Raw genomic sequence first — 23571 nt, forward strand, 5'->3', positions numbered from 1 at the left:
CTAGGTGGGGACAATATCGACCATAGCAAAAAGTGGAGGGACATGCTCAAATTATGTCAGTGAGCTAGTCTTCCCTTGTCTTTCAGTCTTAGGCAAAATACCTCTTTGTTTTAAATAGGTCATTATGTTTTCTTATGCCTTATCTGGAGGATGGCTTATTGTAATCTAAAATATTTAATTTTTTTTAGTTGAAAATACTCTGGAATGTAACCTGACACAAATGGATGTGTGGCCTGCATGGCATGTCACTATAATTGATTTCACATTGTTTTTCATTTTTACAACTATTTCACATACAAAGACAAATCGTTTCCTTAATTTATCTCATTTTCTAAATACAATTAAATAAATACGTGGTGGTTCTTCAAGATATTGATAGTAGCTGTCTAACAGTCTATTGTTTGTTTTCCAAACGGTTAATTCATAGTTTAATTTCTACAAATGATGCAAACTCTGCTAGATTATAAATAAAAGATTCCCATACCCCTGCCATTCTGTGATCGGCAATCGGCAGATTATGATCGGTGATCGGTGATCAGCCCCAAAAATGGGGAGATCGGAGCATCTCTAACTTTTTAGAAGCTGCAGCTTTACAGCAGGTCAATGAGCTAGTGAGCCCATCCAAACACTGTCAGCCATCCTTACATCTAGTCATGGTCACATAACAGTAGTGTAATCAGCTAAATATACATGTTTGTTTTAATGTCTATAGTCTCAAATCAACTCCAGTAACTACCAAGGCAGCAAACCAGCCCGTTCTCATCCCAAGGCGTCATATACTGACGCTTTTGACATTTCGTCAACATCCAACGCACATGGCACCCTTTAGTGTTAATATGAGATGCAGATATGTATGCGCCAGAAGGTGCCCCCTAGTGGTCTAACCCTAACCCTACCCCAGACCTAAACCTACCCATACTCTGTGCGTGTTATGGGGTGCCATGTGTTGGATTTAGATGAAATTGGAAGTGTCACTATATGACGCCCTAGGATGAGAACGTGTTGAGCAAACTCACTTAAGGACTTTAGTAAGAATTTGGCAGAACATGTATCACATAAATGTTAAAAATATTGTAAAGTATTAATTGCTGTATTTTTTCTGTTTGCTTTGTTTTTATTTTCATTGAATAAATGTAACTCTTGTTTTTGTAAATCAGTTTTTGCCATGAAAATAGCCACAGATAATGACATGGCATTCAATAAAACTATCCTGTTGATGTTGTCCTACAGAGAGTTTACTATAACATCTGTTCTTTATTTTTCTATATAACAGAGAAGAAAAATCCATCAAGTTGGGAAAACTTAAGACACTTCAGTTTCTAATCCCAGAGTTATTAATAGGTGCATATAAATATTTTTTTAACATTCAAAGGTAAACTTTGCAAATATTTCAACTTAATTAAACCATTTAGAAATTATTTGATTGGTGGCTTTCCCCGCTCCCCCCAAGCGTTCCTAGGCGGAAAACCAACCTTGCAACCAGTGCTGGGTTGTAATTTAATTTAACTGTAATTTAATTACTTTTCCCTTGAAAATGTAAAGTAAGGGATTACTCTTCATTTATCAGTAATTTAATTACAGTTACTTCTGATGTAATTGAGGTAAATACTGTGTATAGATTGTACTAAATTGTACGACCTGTACAAATTCGTATGAATTATTGTAAAATTTGAATGAAAAAAAGTGTAAAATGTCATGAGATCAGACAGAAAACAATAGTGGGTTTAATCCCATCAAAAATGTATTGTCTGATGTTAAAAAGTACGTTTTTTATGATGTAACCTTCTCTACTTTTTAAGTTTAAGAATAATTGCAATTTTATAGTATTTATTTGAAAGAATTAAAACAGATTCATGTCTATCCTTGTATTATTCAGCTGGTTGAGATTGATATGGGATTTTGAAAGTAATTAGTAATTAAAAGTAATTAAATACTTTTTAGAGAGAGTAATTAGTACAGTAATCTAATTACACTGTTGAAGAGGTAATTAGTAACTAGTAATTGATTACTTTTTTAGAGTAACTTACCCAACACTGCTTGCAACATGGGGACTAACATCCCGGTACGTTGGAAATAGGAAGTCTCGAGAGAAGCGAGAACGATGGCAATTCGACATAATTCAATGATACTGTGTATGATGTATTCCCCACTCGGTAAACACAGCTCCACATGATAGAGTTGGCCGGCTCCGATAATAACAAAAGCACATGAGCAGCGGTAGAAAGCAGGAGGAAGGAGCTGCAGTTAGTTTTTATACGACAGTGTTGTGAAATATACGGCCCACTGCTGAGAAAACATGCCACAACAAAAGTGAAAATCAGCGAAGAAATGACTAGTTGCCAATTCCCCTTTAAACTTGATAATGTCTTTTCTGTTCTGTTTCTTTCATTTGCTGCCGTATGGATACAGAATCATCCGTATTGATATTTTGAGCACAACCTTGTTTAAAGCTTATACTTATACCTTTACTTTGAGCACCTGCCCCTCCAAAGGTCTCTGCACGGCCGCGTTTCTCATTATATCCCTTCTCTCTTACCACATTAAACTCACAATATGAATTCTGCTGCCGGTGAATATAATACATCTTCAGAATAGTATTTTAACACCGTGATCTTTAGAAGAATGAAGTAACGTTAATGGAACAGAATTATTAGGCCCTAGTATTTAATTTTTAGCACATCTGAAAAAAGTGAAGACACGAGAGACACGTCCATACCAATTCCTTTGATGAACCCTGCTGAAACCATGGCAACTATCTACTAATAAAGAGGCTATGACCTTTTGAATAGTGTATATTGAAGGAAAGGCTGCAGCTGGTGACGGTCTAATCCGTAAACAGACGCCACAAATGAGAATGACGACCAACTTCTGCTTGCCGCATTCAATTTTATTCCACACTCGTCCCAGCAGCCAATTAAGTGGCTGTCTATTAGCTAGCTTTATAAAAAATGAATTTTCTGCAGTGTTTAAGGCTCAGCTAGGACACCGAAGTGTGGCGGAGAATCCCCGGAGAGAGCAGGACTCGCTCCATAAGCAGTTCATATTTCCCTGCTCTAATCAATTCAACACAACGCAAGCGTCAATTAGCCGGTCTGGGCAGCCGAGCATCTGCCACCACCTTTAGACACAACACAGGAGATGCCACTTCAGAGACAGGAGTTGCTAGGCAGACGTGCGTCTGCGTGGGATGAGACCCGGCACTCTTTGACTTTTGCCCCATTATGCAAGAAAGCACTTTAATAGCATTCCTTTTCATAACGACTACTTTGTAAGTAATTGGGCTGCTCTCTGAGGAAAATATCATTGCTCTTTCATAGCAGATATGCTTCATGCAAGAATCAGCTTTGCCTCAGAGGTTTCTGTTAGAATAGAAATCGACACAAATTAGACAATTATTCATAAAGAGTAGGAATATAGAGCTGTGACTTTGTCTTTTTACTTTATCTGACGTCTTATTTTTTTTTTTTTGTGTGTGTTATTAATATTAAATAATCATCTTATTTGTAATGAGGTTTACAGATCAGTCGTGCAAAAACAATAAGACAAGGAATGTGGGTTAAAGCGTTCCCACATTTTCTGGCCAATGAATTCCTACGATTTTTAATCAAAAATCACAAAAACTTTTACGGATATCTTTTAAAATAAATTTTACTGGATAAATTGTGGATTTTTTTTCCAGTTTTATGCGAAAAATCCAGCATGCAAAAGTTACAAGTTGCCTACAATGATGCATTGAGAATTTTACTTAAAGTTCCCAGAGGAGGGAGTCCTGGTCAGATGTTTGTATCTATAGGAGTATTCACACTGAAAGCACTTTTAAGAAATTTGATGTTTAAGTTTATGCAACGTCTGGATGAGTCTAACAACAGTATCATTGTGGCACTCTCAAATCCATTCAGGGCTCCAGACTGCGACCAAATGGTCGCATTTTGCGACCAAAATTTGAGTGTGCGACTGAATTTTACATCCAGTCGCACACATCTTTTCCCAGCACTTCAATAATATCATATAGAAATGTTTTATATTTTTGTATTTTTTATGTGATTACCAACACATTTTTTGTTCATCCTTTAAAGATTGTCCTAAAACGAAAAATGTTAAGATGTTGGAAAACGCTTATTTAAACACTTAAAAAATAATAATAATAGGCTACCATTGTAAACAGTAGGATGTTTATTGGCTATTTTCACTCCATAATCCATATACATATTTTCACTACTTTTATTAGTTAATATTAAGACATTATAAATGATAATAACTAAAGTTAATTTCATCTACACCCTAAATTAAGCTTAGTGATTTATTGTCAGCCCCAGTTCTACCAGATTTATTTATTTTTTTTCATTTGAGGTGATGCTGCCCTCAACTTTGAGTCTGGAGCCATGTGAACTTAAAATAAAACAGCATATCATAATGTTAAGAATTTGTCAGCATTACAGTTATTTTGGGGGAAATTTGAATAATTGCATTGCGAGCTGATTTAAGGTGTGCCCCTAAATTTTCTGCTTGCGCTCCTAAAATTTTCAGTCAGGGGCAACAGCGCTCCTAGTAAAAAAAGTTAGTCTGGAGCCCTGCCATTAGAGAGTTGCTCCAGGTACACATCCAGACTGAGAGTGCATTGGCTTAAATGCCTGTATGTATTTTAACTATTGTTTGTTTTGTTTATGTGTCCTGTCTTGCGTCATTTTTTGGACATGAGTCTGGCAAATAAACTGATATGATATGCAACACTAAATCTGGTCAAACGTTGCACATTGCTCTTTGTATTGTTGTAAAATACATTCATGAAAAACAAGATAACAAGAGAAGAGTTTAAGTAATCTTGAATTTAATGACTTAAATATTAATTTCCATCTCACATTAAACTATATAATGGCTTCAGAACACTTATAATAGAGTGCACAAAAACTTTATGGTGCTTTATAATGTTTTTGTGCCTTTTGTGGGGCTTGACAATAACACAGAGTAGTATCACACAATATCGGATTTGGATCGGCCTCATCTGATCGATTCCCGATCCGGCAAAAACGGCAGTATTGACGCCGTGCATCCATAGGCATCCATACGGTTTACTAGGGTCTCCATTCGCTCTTCATATAAATCACATTGCTGTCTTGGAGAAAGAGTTGAGATTTAAGAGATTTCATGAACATTTTGCCCATAATTTCCATAATTCAGCAAACCCGCACCTGTTGGTGATTCAGCTACAATCCTTCCTGTTTCTGAACTAATTGGAGTGAGTCTAATGTCATCTCCAGTGTCATTTTTATGTAATTAAACTGGGGGAAGTCAACATGCGCTCTTCTATGAAGCACTTACGGACAGCAGCCAAGCCATTAAAAAGATAATGATGAGATATTAAATTATGAATGCAATTCCTGGAAGGACAACATCATTGCAAATGATTCCAAAATTAAGGATGTTACCCAAATCATGGCCTTTCTGCTTTTGAAATATGTAAGAAAAAGTGCAAAAACACGCCAATGGGAATCTGCTGTGAGTCTGTGTGACAGAATCAGAGCACAATCTCGCATTAAGTGATTTTATGTGACATATAGTGGGAGCTGAACAAAGACGAAACAGAAGGAGCATCAGACAAACACATAAAAGAATTCTTTGCACATTTTGATACCGCTATAAACTAACAAAACGTAACGTAATCCTAGAGGAATTCCTTGACAAACGGATAATACACACTACGCACAGAAAAAACACAAACAGTGAAGAACCGATATTTAGAGCCGCACGGCAGCTGTTTTATTAACCCCAGCACAGGTTCAGCCGCACTGAAGCATAATAATCATAAAAAATGAAAGAAGTAATAAGATAATATTACAATCTTTCAGCAGAACAATAACCATTTAATAAAATGATTGTGAGTGTGAGTATTTGCAGCTCACTTATAGGAATATGCAGCAAACTCAACTTTAATTGACAGCATTTGTTCTCATATGTCAAGCAAAATTGCATGTGAAAAGCAAAAGGTAAATGAAAATGCATGAGAACAGGGCCTAAAATTAACACTCACCAAAGGCTTAACGTCACAAAAACCGAACAGGACTTTTTCTCAAAAGTGACAGCCCTAATAAGAATATGAATGTAAACGTGAACAAATGTGAAAGACGCTCGGGACAGTTGACAGGCCAGCGCTGCATCTCAAAAGTTTGAGATTGTCAATGTAAATATTTAAGCGCAAGAAGACGCAAGAGTCAACTCAATACGCAACTCATATTAGGATGGGAAAGGTGCAAGTCTATTAACATTGACAAAAATGACATTCTTCACCATTATCAGTCTGGTAAGCAAAGCTTTAATTGACTTTCACTCACCAGTGCTTGTCTGCTAAACAAACACACATGCGTTCTGGTTCAATATGTCTGTACACGTCCCGCTCTATGTAACGACACAGGCTGATGCTTTAATGTTGGATGAGCTGAGAGCCACCATGAATGGCAGAACACTCAATCTAACTTGACAACTTGGTAAAATACATTTCCCAAGAGCTCAGGGTGAAATCACAAGCTTTAACGCTGGATCGGTCACATATCATCTCCAGCACAACATTAGCAGTCCCTGCACTTACAGCCATAAATGTCAGTTTCCTACAGACTTTTAAACAGATATTCCACTTTTTTTTGGAAATAGGCTCATTTTACAACTCCCCCAGAGTTAAACAGTTGAGTTTCACCGTTTTCGAATCCATTCAGCTGATTTTCTGATATTTAGAAGAATATCAGTAACCATAGTTTCTGGTCTCATTGACTTCTATAGTAGGGAAAAAATATATACTATGATAGTCAATGAGACCAGAAACTGTCTGGTTACTGATATTCTTCTAAATATCAGAAAATCGGCTGAATGGATTCGAAAACGGTAAAACTCAACTGTTTAACTCTGGGGGAGTTGTAAAATGAGCATATTTCCAGGAATTAAATAATAAAAAAAGTGTAAAAACGTAAACTTTAGATATGTGAATATGAATAAAAATAGTACAAGTATCTCAATGATTATAAAATAACATTCATCAAAGTCGGCCATGGAAGATCTATAGAAAAACTTAACTTTTTGCCAGACCTGCCAATGGCCGGTGTCTTGAGAAAATGTACTCGCCAGAAATATTTTTTACCGCCCATCAAACTTATTTTGCCAGTTATAACACCAACATTTTTAGATACCAGTGAAAATTCACAAATCTCTATTCCAATTTCGATACCACAGCTAAAACTACTAGCCTAAATTAAATAGATTAAAAACATTAATTATCACTATATAAATGAAACATAGATTAATCCTTAATTAAATTCTTTAATTATAAATTCTAATTAAAAATTCTTTGTCTTTTGTGTTTTGATTAACATTAAAAACAGACGGCAACGGTCAATTTCCAATAAACTGATCCACATGCGTTTTCTTTCTCGACTGTTTACATTCACATAAGCTATAACCTACTATGTTTTAGGGCTGTGCTCAAAATATCGATACAACGATATATCCTCATGAACTCCTGGCGATGCGCGTATCGATACAGCAGCTGCTGTTGTACTTTTGAATGAAGCCAATTCAGGGCTCGAATTTCGGCGCCGGTATTGCGCATAATTTTATTATTTACATACATTGCAAACATTGATTCACTTAACCATGTAGGCTATTTTGTATTATAAAATAAATCCACATAAAACATAATCCACATAAACATAATTAGCCTTAATACTAAAATATTGACAAAAAAAACTAAATTAACGGCCAACTGGTGATTGACACCGTTTCATATACTCGTCAAAGCCAATTTTTACTCTCATTTGGCGCTTGGCAAGTGTTCATTTTAAGCCCTGTCCTGGGGTTTCTAATTTGAATGCAATCAGCTCTTTAAAGAGCATATATTCGGCACTAATTAGACAGAGGTAGACTCGATGGGACTTTCCTAAACATCTGCAACTGTCTAATTAATCCAGTTAATGTGAAACTGAACAAACCCAGTAAACGTAAGAGGGAATATCTAGGAGGAACAGGAGTCTTTTGGGGGATAAAATGTAAATGTTGAGCAAATGTCAAATCGAGTGCTGCCGTCAGGTTTCAGCCTCTATGTTAGACGTTTGGTAAAAAGACAGCGATGAGTCACATTTAGGGACATGAATTTATTTAAAAGTTGAAGAGGGACCTGAGGATAAAATTCATGGGTAAATTCATGTTTCACTGATGTACTTCAATCCAGTGTTTTTCCTCAAACCGTCACTGTGGGGAAATTACAGAGATAAGTTTTACTGCTAACTTGGCTAACTCTGAGAAATCCAAATCGAAATGTCTGTGAATGTCGAACAACATTACTTTTTATACACTTCTCCTCATTATTTATTCTGACCTTTTAATTGAATGCCGTGACTAAAGCTTAATTTCTCATTGCGCTGGTGCAGCTTCATTATAAAGGTGAGTAAAATTACAGTTGGTGGCAATTGGTAATTCATTCCCTTAATTACATACTTAATGTAAAAATCATGTAATAATGCTTAAAGTCATAAGTCGTCTTGTTTATTTCATGATGCACCCAGAGCACTTCTAAAATGGGCGCATCCAGACGTCTTATGTTAATAATTGCAACCCAAATGTCGTTTATAAAACGAATCCCTTCAGAATCGTGATAAAGCTTTATACACTCCAAAAATGTGTCTTGGAGTTTGTGTACCATCAGTTATAAGACGAAAACATTCAGTGGCGAGGATCAGAGGGCAGCAGAAGTCGTTAAAATAAAGTGCAGTAATTGCCTTCTTGTTTATCTAACAAATGAGCCCTGATATGTTCTGAGCGCAGTGACTTCGGGGCATTTCTACAGAGTGAACGACGGAGCAATTTGTTAGCACTATAATGGCACTCCTTTGAGGCTTTCTCTGGGAACCTTTGCAATCTGGTCTTGAAGATAATGGACAAGTGTAATTTTTCTTCAAAACTAAAGGTCTGCATTAATCAGAGTGATTGCAATTGTTTCTGCTGTCTTTATCACTGAAGAATATGAAATTGGCAAGAACTTGTAAGGTCTAGCACAAAAATTGGTACATACAAAAACTACCATTTTTTTTAACCTAAAAAAAATATTGTATATATTTTTTATTTGTATGCAAACCCTTACGAATGGATGACTAGGTTGGAAAAACAATTAATTTTCCCAGAATGCAATACCTGGCTGTCACGTCCAAGCATATACTGTAGATGTAATGGTAATTCAAATGCGTTTAAAATATACTGCTCAAAAAAATAAAGGGGACACTAAAAAGTAAAAACAAGAAAAAAGTATTTAATAAGATTATTTCATTCATTCAGATCTATGATGTGTTATTTTAGTGTTCCCTTTATTTTTTTTAGCAGTGTAGTTTAGTTTATAGGCTTATCGGAAACAACGACCAATTTTTACATGTCTGATCTTTTGCACATCATCCAACATTCATAAAAAGCTGTAGAAGAAAAGCAAAGAAACAATTAATAATGTAATTTGGAAACATACTTGTTGCCCACAAGAATATGGCCCTATAGACCATTTTGCAAGATGTAAACAACACTGGTCCAGAAACACTTCCTGTTTCAGTTTGTAACTGTTTTCTTTATTTCACATGTAAAGAAAAATCTTAAAGATGTTTGTTTAACTTTTTGATTAAGTTTTATATGTTCTGTTGGTTGTATTTTATCCCAGCATTTATGTAGTGTTAAAAAAAAATGTAACAGGAAGTGCTTCTGGACCAGTTTTGTTTACATCTTGCAAAATGGTCTATACCCAAAATAAGTACTTTAATTACAATATCAAGGCAAGTCGATTATGATTCTTCGTTTAAATTAGGGATGTCCCGATCCGATCCACGGCATCGGTATCGCGCCGATACTGGCCCAGAACGCTAGATCGGAGATCGGAGGGGAGAAAAAAATATGAGCGATATCCAGTTTAGCGGCGCAGCCTGTCACGTGATGATTGTTGTGTTTAAGCACACGCGCGCAGAGAATCACTCTCGCTTTTGCGCACGGATTCTAATGTAATCGGATGGTTCCACAAAAGCTGCATTTCAGTCTTTTCAGAAATTCATTGGCTATCAGAAAATAGCGTCATTTCATTCTCTATTGCAACTGGATAGATAAACTGTCACTCAAAGAGAGAGCGAAACTGGCGCGCGTAAAGTTTGAAGCGAAATTTACGCGCGTGACGCGCGTCAGAATCAAAATCCGTTGGCGGTCATTGTTTTTATGTCGACCGAGCATTCATCAAGAGAGTTACCGCTCTGTATTTACTCTGGATAGCAGAACAGCGGCGTGGGGATCATCGTCGCCGTATATTTGTGTCCACCGGACCCTTCGGAGCCGAACCGTTTGGCGAGTTTCACCATTTGCTCGCTCCAGGAGCTGCGCTGGATGACGGCCGCTGTCAGCGGTACTTCCGCCTGTCACGCGCCCAGTTTGATGACCTGTTGTCCCGCATCTGAGCGAGGATCACCCTCGCCCGGCTCCTCATCCATCTAATCTAGCTGTCATTTATTTTTGTTTTAATAATAAATAGCCTAGAGCCAGCCTTCAAAAGTTATTAACCTGTCCTGTGATTTTTTTTCTCTCTCTCACGTCCAGACACGAATGTATGCATGCACATATGTTGATATAGCGCGCTATGTTATGCGCGCAGTATGTCTCGCTCTAGATTCCGGGAGATTTGAACTAATTTACGGGCATCAGGGAGACGCTATCAATATGCGGGAGACTCCCGGAACTTCCGGGAGACTTGGGATGTCTGTCTTTACAACATAATACTATTTCTAGATATGGAATGAATAACATTCAATACAAAATGAACATGTCTCCATATAGAAATAATGTTTTAAGTGATGAAACATTTGCTTTGTTGTGCATAATCCCACCATGCATTTAGTCATATTAACAAAATAATTTATTGAAGCATCCAGACACTTCACCACGTGAGCAAGCAGCTAGGCTCCTGATTGGTTAACGCGGCGCGAATTCACGCCAAAGTTCAGATTTTTCAACTCGGGCGGCAGACGCGAATTCGCGTCAAACGCGTGAATGCACAACGCTCAATTCGCGCCATTCGCGCCAACTTGACGCGCGAATGAGGCGTATTCGCGTCTTCCGCGCCGCGCTCCACGCCTCATTCGCGCCGCAGGAATTTTTCTTGCATTGACTTAACATTGAAATCATTCGCGCCTGACGCCCTATTCGCGTCCGGTGTGAACGTAGCATTAGTGCGTCGAAGTTGTGATAGCGCTGTCGGCTAACGCGAAATGCTACTGTGGTGAGCAGGACGGCCGAGGGACGTGAGAGAAAGTCGCAAGGCCGGTGTTGCGATTGCTAATGAGCAGCACCTGCGAAGCACACCGGTCTCGCATCTCTCACGAAGGAGCGGAGCCATAAAGGGGGAGCGACGGAGTGGATGATCGAGAGAGGAACAGGCCTGCTTTTATTTGTATTTTATATTTTATTTGGTAAGCCAGCAGTCGTCCGGGAGGGGCTGCTGGCCGGTATTTATGTTTTATTTTGGGTAGCCAGCAGTCGTCCGCGAGGGGCTGCTGGTAGGTAATTTGTTTGTTTATTTTATTTAAATAAAGTTTTATTTTATTATTATTATCCGGTTCCTGCCTCCTTCTTCCCGGAACTTTGTTACATTGGTGCCGAAACCCGGGAAGAGGGAGGAACGCGCTGTCCGAGGGTCCTCGCCGCTGTGGGGAATCCGCGGTGCCATCGAGCATGGTGCGCGAGTCGCCGCCGCTCGCCGTGGGCCGGAGCCTGCTGCCGTCCGCCGCAGATGGGGAGGAGCAGGGAGCGGGGGACTCGCGGCCATGGACGCTCGAGGTGGGGCGCTGGGGTGAGTTGCCGGTGGGACGCCCGAGCTCGCCGCCGACCGCCTGGGAATGGAGGGGCGGCTGCCTTCCGGGAGGGAGAGGAGGAGTCACCGCCGCTCGCCGTGGGCCGGAGCCTGCTGCCATCCGCCAGTGAAGGGGAGGAGCAGGGAGCGGGGGACTCCTGCCGTCTGCCCAAGGCACCCGAGGAGCCGTCGCCGTCCACCGGGGGCGGGGGAGCGTCGAGGCGTTCACCGAGGGCCATCCAGCGTCGCCGCCGGGCACCGCGGAGGAGATCGCCCAGCTGGTGAGGGACAAGATGGCAGCGCGTTGTGGGAGCCGGACTATTTTTTTTTTTCCTCTCTCCCCTCTCTCGTGTCCGTCGCTCCTCAGGCTTCCGTCTCCGTTTCCCTCGGCTCGTCGATCCATACCCCCCCAGGGATCGCCGCCGCCGGGGGGGAAGTAGGCACAGTCTCGGGTGTACCCCCCGGCCTGTGAGGGGTGATGGGGGTATGTGGTGAGCAGGACGGCCGAGGGACGTGAGAGAAAGTCGCAAGGCCGGTGTTGCGATTGCTAATGAGCAGCACCTGCGAAGCACACCGGTCTCGCATCTCTCACGAAGGAGCGGAGCCATAAAGGGGGAGCGACGGAGTGGATGATCGAGAGAGGAACAGGCCTGCTTTTATTTGTATTTTATATTTTATTTGGTAAGCCAGCAGTCGTCCGGGAGGGGCTGCTGGCCGGTATTTATGTTTTATTTTGGGTAGCCAGCAGTCGTCCGCGAGGGGCTGCTGGTAGGTAATTTGTTTGTTTATTTTATTTAAATAAAGTTTTATTTTATTATTATTATCCGGTTCCTGCCTCCTTCTTCCCGGAACTTTGTTACAGCTACTATTTACATTCCATGGATGTTTATTCATATACAATTGTTTTGGACTAAAAACTTCTTCAAATTGGATTGTATGGACGCTTTACAGTGAAACCAAACCATTTTTGTTGGAATGTGGACTAACAGATGGCTAATTGGTGAGTTTCTTCCAGTTTGTGTTGGTTTGTTCTGGCTGTTGGTGGTCTGACAAAGAGACAGATTGTGCCCGCTGTGTTGATTGTATCTTAAAATGGTTTACGTCGTTCGAATCACGAGTTTCTCAGCTTTCCAAAGATATGTATTATGTTTACTTTTGTGTTTGTTTTGTTTTGTCTTTCACAAAGTTAAACCTATAAACCACCCTGTGGGCCGTATACGGCACGTCGGACCACGAAAAAAAAAAATATCGGACTAATATCGGTATCGGCAAAAGCCAAAGGTGCGGCATCGGTATCGGTATCGGAAGTGAAAAAGTGGTATCGGGACATCCCTAGTTTAAATAGATAAGTAATTGGGACAAAACAGATTTATTGCAATGATTTGCAGTATAACATGTACACTGGTCCAAAAGTTTGACGTCTGTAATTTGCCGTCCAAAGGGAGAGCTAGCCGCGAGCGCATCTAACTTACCCGCACGCTTCTTCCGTCGAGGCTTGAGCTAGCCGCGACTTTCCATCCCTGTTTCAAACCCTTGTGTGACACGAATCCATGTCATTAACTAAGAATCTATCATTTCATCATAAGCTTGACTCTCTGATGGATAGTCACTGAAAAATACAGACGTCAAACAATGTGTTTTCTTTTAGGGAAGTGCATGAGGAAGAGTAACATGCATTATATGCCATCCAGCTCCTGTACAAACAGATGGTGTTACTGAGAGTCATCCATCTTATACTGTAAGAGCCGCCTGCGTACACAACCTCAGTACAAAAGGATGAAATCGTTCAGAAAAAAGTGACATTAGACAATAATGTTACAAAATAATAACAAACACAACTATGACAGCACCGTCACAACAAACAAAAGCCAACCAGTGAAAAGAGCTGTACACTGTGTGCCAAAACAATACCACTCAATTATTTAAAATACTTCTAGCATCCGTCTTCTTTTGTGGTTCAAGACAAGCATTCAGCGGTGTATTGATTTCCCAAAAGATCTAGAAGTCTGGCTACATTCAGAGGAATACAAAGCGGTCTCTGAGGATTGTTCAGAAGCTTTAAGGGGATGTCTAATGCTATTTTAATGCATTCTGACTTATTTACACGATTAAAGATTTCGATTCTCAAGCTAAACATGGCCAAAGTTTCAAAAAAAACGAGTTGGACGTATAAGGTTATTATAGTTTTGCATTTTTCATTAGTTTTTATTTTTATTTTGTTTTGACTTTTTGTTTTCAAATTCAGTTTAGTTTTAATTAGTTTTTAAAGTGGGTTCGTTTTTTTGTTTTTTTGAAAATTTGTCTGTGTTTTGTTGGCAATCGGCATTACATTTATTCATTTAGCTCACGCTTTTATCCAAAGAGACTTACAATTGCTATATATGTCAGAGGTCGCACGCCTCTGGAGCAACTAGGGGTTAAGTGTGTTGCTCAGGGACACATTGGTGTCTCACAGTGGATTCGAACCCGGGTCTCTCACACCAAAGGCATGTGTCTTATCCACTGCGCAATCACATTTTGCAATTATATGCATGCAAGGGCATATAATTTAAACAGCTCGAACATATACTGAATCAAAATTTATCTAGGGATAATCCAATGATGTATAGTGTGTGTTTAAACACATTTATTTAGCTGTTCCCCATAAGTGTCTATTTGTTTATTCGAAGGGTTCTTTCACGCCTGAGTGTTTCAGAACCAGGTGCGTTTTCTCCTTTGGTTTGGTTCATTTAGGCATGAGTGAACATGGCAAACACGCTCAGATCCGCACCAAAACAATCACTCTGAGATCGCCTGAACGAGATGTTCACAGCTCGATTGCAAACAAACTCTGGGACGGTTTGAAAGCAATCAGACCCAACAAACCAAATGGTGTTATAATTAATAAGAGGAAATGTGCTTTATAAATAGTAGTAGTGTCTGATTCTGTGAGTGAGTCTGTCTTTTATAAATTTGATCAAACTAAAGACTCTTCAGAGATATGAAGGATGCAATACTACTCTATAGATACTCAAGATTAACATGAGATTGGCAGATACTGTGTGTTATGTGCCTTTCAAGAATACCACCCTACTAATGGCATACACCCAGAATGAGTTTTATTCAAGCGTGTTGCTGTTGATGATACAGTCAGTCGGGCTTTCAATTAGCACTTGAGAAGGTAGTAGCACTACTTGAGAAGTGTGAAGAGTCTAGAAAATCCCACTTTTACAAGAGCGTCAGCAGTCTCTCGACTCCAAGATGACTGAATTGAAAATAGAAAGGAAGGTTTATAAACCTCTTCATTATAAAGTGACACAGACCATGTCAAAGCTACAGCCAGTATATTTGGTCTGTTATTTTAAATTAGCTTTCTGTGAAGAGATTTAAGAGGACAGACCTCCCTAAAGCAGCTTCACATGACCTGAAGTATCTCTGCAAAGCACCATTCAAGTGCCCAAAATCTCTCAAGATGATTAGCCTGTATAATAATATCTGGTCCTTCCCATCATGCACAGCAAGTCTGCTCTCGAATTATAAGTTTGGCCCTGGGATGCAGATCTTCAATGATTTATTATGCTGTCAAAATCCATCAGTTGTCTCCAGCTCAACATATTACTGGAGGAAATTATTCTGGTGTAATGTGAGCCAACCTCATACTGCAAAATTACAGAGGCGCAGACACACAGATGATGCTCAGGTGGTATGATGGGTCATTGTTTCAGTAAGGGTATAATAAAACAATAGTGTTACTGACAGCAAAGCCATCCTCACCGGCCAATAAAAATTCCATCTTGCAAAGTTGCCTCGTCCCTCTGTTTGCATTTAGGCCTGTCAAAATGGCCGAAAGGCTAAATTCGAATTTCTTTATTAAATATTAGCAAAATTCGCAATATATTTGAATTCTGAAGGTTAGATGGAAAAAAAGTACAGTATTTTCACAGATGTCCACAAGTGGGCGCAAGTGAGCACCAAAAACAAAAGTAAACCAAATCAAGCATTGCAACTTTTATTGAAATTAAATGACATTGACTTTTTTAAAGGAAATGCTAATTTCCTTATTGTGCATGCAAGGAAAATTAGGTTACAATAGTATATAAAACTGTGTTTGTGCATCTATCTAACCTGAGAAAACACGTTTCAACAGACGCATAGCAAACTGGCCTTCAGAAACACTCCACTTCTACTCATTACATCTACATATAGTTCGTCAAAAACACCAGACACACACGCTCATCTTGATCCGAACGATGTGCAGGTTTGGTCAAGTGTGTCGTTTCACGATTTTTCCCACGATCTAAGCGGGTTTTCTTCAGCAAGAAGCCTTTTCTAGACATTTTTCAAATTAGCAACGCAGCCAAAACGCTGTAAAATGGACAAGCTAACAAAAGCACACCGCGTCAGTTACGTCATCATCATGTCTCGCGCATCTTGACGCACCAAAAATGTGTAGGTTATTTTTAAATTCAACGAACATTAGAAATTTGAATTTTATTTCACTTTCATTCTCTACAAAGAACTAACTGTACAGCATCTACAAGATCAATGAAGTAACACTTGTAAACATTCACTTTCCCTCCATAAATCCAAAGAGAGGCTGGGTTAAGGCGTGTAGGGACGTGAAGCTAGTTACAGTGACCAGGATATTGCGGCACTAGAATTTCCCTTGAGAATCTCTGGTCAATAAGCTGACAGACTGGCCTACGGGCTCAATAGCTTGTGTGTCAGCTACCATCGCAAGGGTCATGCATTAAAAACTTGCTCAAGTAACATTAGGAGAGCAAAATAATTATATTCAGCAAAAATTGGAACTTCGACCGGGAATTAACAGTAAGGATGACCAGCTAGCCCGAGGCCGGTGTAAGAGTGTTTTGTGCTGCAGATTCGGGTGATTAGTCACCAAGACTGGCCACAACTGGCTAAAATAGATGGCTTTGCCAAATTTGCAAAAATGACTTGTGATCATCTTAAATTCAGACTACAAAAACATTTAATACTAATATTGTAATGTAAATTGAAAATGTATATTTTAGTGAACAAAAAATGTTAAAGAATGAAAATATATGTAATATATACGTAGGGCTGCCCTTGACTAAAGATTTTTCTAGTTAAATAGTAGATGTTCATTTAAACGATTAGTCGACTAATTGCATGTGTATATTACTGAGCCACATCTAGTCGACTAACAATTAATTGAATATTAAGGGGCTGCCTAGAAATATATAAAAATGCATTGGTAAAAATAAAAAAGTATTAAGATGGCATTTTGTGGTTAAAGTGAAGAATGAGAAATCGTTGAAAGGGCAATTAAAAATTTGTATAGAAACAAAACAAATAATTTATTATTGAGACCTGTCGAATATGACTTTTAGGAAGTGGACCAACCAAATATGACAGAATGACAGTATTGTACAACCACAGCTTCTTTTAACACATCCCCGAGTGGAATAAAGTAAATTATTCAGAGTTTGTGTAGAAACACAGTCATAACATTGCTGCAAATTAGACAGGGACAACTCTATAGTACAGACCATGTAGTTGGACCTGCCCTTGACCCTGATGAGACATAATGTTGTTACACAATACCCATAAATCTGATGATTAATTTGAGCTAGATAGTAATGCAAGCGCCTGGGTGCAGCGGTCAGAGGGTCATACACCATAATGAGGATGACAACTCAAACGTACCAATCTGAACCACCCCCATTTTGACAAAATCCAACCATGTCTATCTGACAAACAAACCCCAACAGAAACCAATGAAAAACTAAGTCCCACACTGTTTGAAGCTAGTTTAATTAGACTAAGTGCACTTTCTAATGCATAGCAATAACCTTTTAACTCCTGAGCATTACTGACTTTTTACAGCAATTATCCTCCAGGAAAGGAAGTGTATTTGAATAACGGTGTAACATACATGACACAGATCTGCCAAAACGGTACAAACTTCAGACCAATGGGTGATAAATGTGTTTTGTTCTTCGGTCCAAAGAATAATGTCTATGTGTCTACCCAGGTAACAGGGAACATTCTTAGAACTTTGGCTAACATTCTGCCGAGGTTCTCTCGAGTTCTAAATAGAATGTTCAGAGTTATCCAATGTTGTCAAAATGTTATCACAAAAGTATTATTTACACATCCTTCATTAATTGTTATTTTCTGAAATGTTTTGTTTGGATGATCGTCAAATGTTTTTTTTAAACGTTTCAGAACGTTAAGAACACATTCAAAAGTAACATTCCCAAAATGATACGTTTCAATGTTCCATTTAACTTCGCATAACCCAAAGAAAGTTTTAAAAACTGGACGTTTTGAATTTTCAGAGAACATTAAGAAATATAGGTTTAGTTCATCCAAAAATGAAAATTCAGTCATAATTTACACACCCTCATAACGTTCCAACCCAGTAAGTCTTTGGTTCATCTTTGGAACACAAACGAAGATCTTTTTGTGGAAATCCGAGAGCTTTCTGTTCCTCCATTGACAGTCTACGCAACTATCACTTTCAAGCTCCAGAAAGGTAAAGACATCATTAAACTAATCCTTGTGACAAAATATTAATCTCCAAACCAGGTTCATGAGAGAACCACAACGCATTTGTGTTGTGTTGACACAAGAGCAGATGTTCCGTGAACCTGCTTTGCAGATTAATATTTTGTAATGAAAGTGGTAAATTATGTATTTTATTGCTCAAACAAAGCACTCGTGTCGCTTCATAAATTTGAGCTTAAATCACTGGAGTCACATGGATTACTTTAATGATGTCTTTACTACCTTTCTGGAACTTAAAGGCCCCCTGAAATTTAAGTTTTTTAGCTTTTAGTATGAATATGTTAGCCTTAAGGTTATGAATAAGCTTGTGTGCTCCAAAACAATGACAAAAATTCCCATTTTGGAGATAAAAGCATTCAATACTTATTCTCTCACTTCAACTAAAATGGATCACAGATTTTTATGACATCACCAGCCTCTCATCACATCTTCTGTCCAATCAAATTCTCCCTAGAATTTTATGCTCCGCCCCCTATGCTATAAATACCACCTGGCCAAAGCGACCGTTGACATGTCACGGAGCAATATGGGTTATTCAGTTGCTCAAACGCTTGAGTTTTATTCTGTTTCCCAACTGTACGTTGTTTAAGAACGAAATGGCTATTATTCACAGTTCACACCTCTATTGAATCTAACATATCATCAAAGTTCAGATTCGCTTCCATGGTGCTGATAATGTCAAGGACGTCTTGCAGTCTGTGAGTTAAACTAAACGCTATTGGCTATTTGAAAAGGGGGTGGGGCCATTCAATATGTCCTGCCTTAGCTTCCTGTTTCAGTGGAAATTATGTCAAAGCATCATACAAAGCTGTGCGTTTCAAGGCACTTCAGTGGGACTTTAAATGTGGTAGTTGTGTATACCGTCAATGGAGGGACAGAAAGCTCTCAGATTGCATCTATTCAGCTGGATTAGAACAATGATCTCTCTGGGCTGCACTTGGGGAATGAAACCCAACACTGACATTACTCCTTATAAGCAATATATTGGGAGATGAGGGCAGTCGTCCAGAATGCCCACAGGACAAAGTGTTCTCTGTATTTAAGACTAAAAATCCACCTCTGCTCGACCCCCACTGAGTTCAAGATCAAGATTGAAAGCAACTCCAGAGACAAAAACCTCTGAAGTCAGCAATACCGTGTAATCAGTGACAGAAAATCAAGAAATGGCAACTGAGTAGGCAGTTAACACTTGCCGTGCCCTGGCATATTCGTTTTTTCTCTGTCCGTGTATGGAAATGAGAGGACATGGTTAGAGGCTAGGTGAGAAAGACACTTCAGGCACATTAATTATGTTTGTAAAGAAGTCTGTCATCCTTAGGACAATTCAAGGTGGAACTACAACTATGATTAACGATCAGCAAAACAGAGCTGTGCCACACAGCAATACTGTGAGAGACTGTCAATGACGACTGGCATCAGCGTAATCTAGCCTAACTCTACCTATTGATCGCTGTAGTATAATAAATTACACCATTTAGACTGCCAAATGACTTTAAATATAAGGCTTAAAGCTATATCAATGGTTGCTAATATTATTAATCAAATATTCATAATGCATATTGTCTTTTTATTGTTGTAGTTTAAGGATATTTTTAACTAATATTGTGAAAACATAAGATTAATATCGTTATCAACGCTCTAAAAGTGTATACAAATCTGCATATTTGGTCGTAAAAATAACAATGTCAAACTCAGGTCGAACACATTTGAACTGAAAACTGATAAATGCATAAATAAATACCAATAAGCCCTATGTGACACTCACTCCTTACAAGCGTTGGATAATTCTACCTGAAAGCACATGAATTTGCGCTGGTTCCGCCCAAGCAATATTCATTTACTGTACATCTGGTTGTACAGATTGTATGGCTATTTACATAAGTGCCATATCCCATAACCCTTAATGCCAAGCAAACTTTATTGCATTCCGGCATTATAGTGCATATCATTTAATAAAATAAATGAACAGACCGAAGGACGAGTGAGCAGTGATCGAATAGGTTATAGCCTACGTTATAAATACTTGCGCAATTGAAAAACGTCGCAAATCCCTGAGAGAAATCGAGGAACTTTAAAAATGATTATAATAATTATAATACGATCAAAAACAATGAATGGCTATCATTTTCTATAAGAGATTAAATGTGTACTCTTATTATAGTACACCAATAATTAAATGATTATATAGATCAAAACAATTCGCAGCACGAGGAGTCGCAACTACGATCACTTTCATTGAAGTCCTTTGACTTTCAAGTTCATGCAGTTCATTCTGAGGCAAAAATAAAAATCTTCCGGAGATGAACTGATCTGAACAAAGAAAGTGCACTTCACAAAAGCCTGTCCACACACCCATTTATCCCTCATAATGATCTTACCGTCTAAATCCCTGAAAAGACGACGGCCACGACATCCGTGATTTCTTCAGACCCGGTCGGTGACCCGTATCCACCGCGTAGGTTCGGTCCATTTTCCCCGGTGCTTTCAGGTAAGCTGTGTCGATGTGTGTGAGAATATCCCACTGTCTCCCCCTCTCTCGCTCGCTCTCTCTTCACTCACTGATGTGTGTAGCCTACTGACTGAGAGTTTCTGTGTTAGAGCTCCTGCCTCCGCAAATGTTCAGGAGGAGCGCGCGCATCATCTCCACACTGATGCTGCCGGTCACTTTCCCGCTCAGCAGGAGCGACCGTTATTTTAAACCGTCACTGACTGTGAGGAAAAGCGCTTCTATTTTATTTATTTATTTAGCACGCCATCTTCATAACAAGATAAATAACTTTAAGTGAGGTAAAATAAATAAATAAATAAGCACATCTTGCCAAGCAAAATACTGTTATTGACCATTATTAAATCTCAGGTTGACAGAATCTATTTCAAGTAGCCTAGGCTATTGAAGTAACCTAGCTTAGGCTATTGAAGTAAGGCAGTCACTACAACTTTCATACTTTGTTTATTTAAGGACACATTTTATAGCAATAAAAAACAGATTAAAATACCCCTTTGTAGCTTTCATTAGCATGGGGTTTGTCTATATCCTATTCTGCCCTACAAAGCAAAAAGGCAGTAACTACGCAGAGTGAAGAACTGAGAAAAATTAGTTTTGCTAGGGCTTTTTACAAGTACTGTACAAACGACTACCATTTTTCTCTAAAACGACACGCATTTAAGATAAGATGTTTTGTCATATAACAAAGGATGCCTTGAATGTCATGAAATTTGTAATAATTAATGCTTTACCAAAACTGCAGTTACTGCCTTTTTGCTTTGTAGGGCAGTATTGTAGTTTACTCCTAAATTGAAAGATACATACAAAAAAAATAAATTTCGCGTTTTAATGACTTCCCCCAATTAACTTGCTGAGATAACTCAAATATACACAAATACAGCTTCACATTTCAAGTTTATTAAACTTAAAAGACAGCAAAAACCCTTACTTTAAATTGAAAACTAAATGTACACAGATTAAAATTTGAAAACCCGAAAAATCTGTTGACTCATCTCCACTCAATAATTAAGGATAAAATGGTTTCTAAAATGAGAACATGTGCTCTTAAATTATAGAGTGGTGCAGGGATGATGTAAATTTGTAGGCCACCCCATAACTTAGCATCACACTGGTTTCCTCGACAAATACCAATAGGATTTTCCTATAGGCTTTTGGATTATCACAAAAAATAAGCTATGTGAACAACAAAAGTTTATAATATTTATGTTTTGTCCTAGAAAACAGATGAACTTTAATGAATTTTGAAGCTTAAACACAATCGCCAGATGTAAAATGCTATAGGTAAGCTATAAACTTACTAAACCACGGTCCGGCGACTTTAACGTCATCAGCGCAAAGAAATGTTACATGTTAGAATGGTTAGCGAGAGCATGATTATGAACACAACGGGGCTGCAAAAGTGGACTGAGTTCACCACGTTTAAAGTCCCCCATTAGTCAATAATTGTATCCCTTAAAGGTACAATATTTCGCCACCAGGGGTCGCTTACCTCTTACAATAACAAAGGCGTATATCGATGACATATAGCATTAAGCGAAATTATGGATCTTGTCGTTAAGCTGGGGGATCTTTTATGGGCGAGTGTATACACTGACGTTTTTAACATGACTGTGGTATGAAGTAGGGCGCGATTGCTAATGAGAGACGTATAGCAGTGCCACACGCAACGCGAGTCCTGCGGATATAAAGGAGTAAGGACATTTCATTCTACTACACGTTTATGGGCTATATGCACGCATAAGTTCCGCATTTGACGTAAGGATGCTCGTCCATTTCCGGTTGTGTAGATTAAAGCGGAGGAAAACCGGAGAAAACGGGATTATGGCAGAGTCTTCAAAATTTACTGTCCTCCCGTCTTTGAAACGAAACGTACATACGTTTAGATGTAATTTTATATATAGTTATGTTTATTTAATATAATTTTAAAAAGAAGCATAAACACAACGAGGGGTGTCTGTTTTATCTGTTTTTGTGACTAACGTTTCTTTAGTATAACCATGGAGTATAAAATTCAATATTATTCTCGCTATTGCATTGGACTCTATTATCGGCGGAAGTTATCGAGCATCCTTACACCTTCACCGGAAATAACGCCGTGCATAGAGCCCATTAGAGGGATTAAACTTGAGGTAACGCAGCGTTTGTGTTGAGTGTGTTGATTGTTATTAGTTAGGTTGTTAGTTATATGAAACTAGCAGTAAGCTAGATCAACATTAGAATTACATACAGATCATATTCTTACATGTCATCATGTTGAATTAAATAACAACATTGATTAGCTTTATGTACATTTGCTCACATGTCTAATAAAGTACACGCAACACTCGCGTCTCTGTCAAGTCGAAGTTAGTCGCGGACGTGGAGCTCTCAGCATCTCGAAAGATGTTGATCTTCCTTTTAGTCTTCTTTTTGTCTCAAAGTCTGCTTGCCACGGTCCATAATGTTTGAACAAAACAACAACAGCGTGAGCGTCCTTCTAAGCATAACCCAGTTGTCAACGTCTGTCGCCATGGTTACTATGGCAGTACGAGTAGAAACCGAGGGTAACGCCAGGGTGACGCCATTGACTGGCGACCCCTGCTTACACGTCCTGTTTCCTTGGTTAAACTCGCAATTTTCTCACGATTTGCAAATAGTTGGAAACATTAGGGATATTGCAATCAACTAAACAAAATATATACAATTGGCC

The 23571-nt window shown here is 38.8% G+C and overlaps 1 protein-coding gene across 5 annotated transcripts in view; it reads right to left on the reverse strand.

Moving 5' to 3' along the window:
- LOC120483083 (3',5'-cyclic-AMP phosphodiesterase 4D) overlaps positions 1-23571 on the reverse strand; it is a 280021-nt gene that overhangs the window by 172419 nt on the left and 84031 nt on the right. Inside the window, exon 1 of one of the 5 annotated variants that reach the window (XM_039677955.2) lies at positions 20755-20930. The exons of 3 other annotated variants lie outside the window; for them this stretch is intronic. In XM_039677955.2, the coding sequence (XP_039533889.1) occupies positions 20755-20846 (92 nt within the window). In that variant the 5' untranslated portion in view covers positions 20847-20930. Of the gene's footprint in view, positions 1-20754; positions 20931-23571 lie in introns of those variants that run through there. One more of the 5 variants, XM_039677960.2, reaches the window with a different exon arrangement.

Source organism: Pimephales promelas, chromosome 23 (genome assembly GCF_988280905.1).
Source record: "Pimephales promelas chromosome 23, fPimPro1.hap1.1, whole genome shotgun sequence".
Lineage (NCBI taxonomy): Eukaryota > Metazoa > Chordata > Actinopteri > Cypriniformes > Leuciscidae > Pimephales > Pimephales promelas.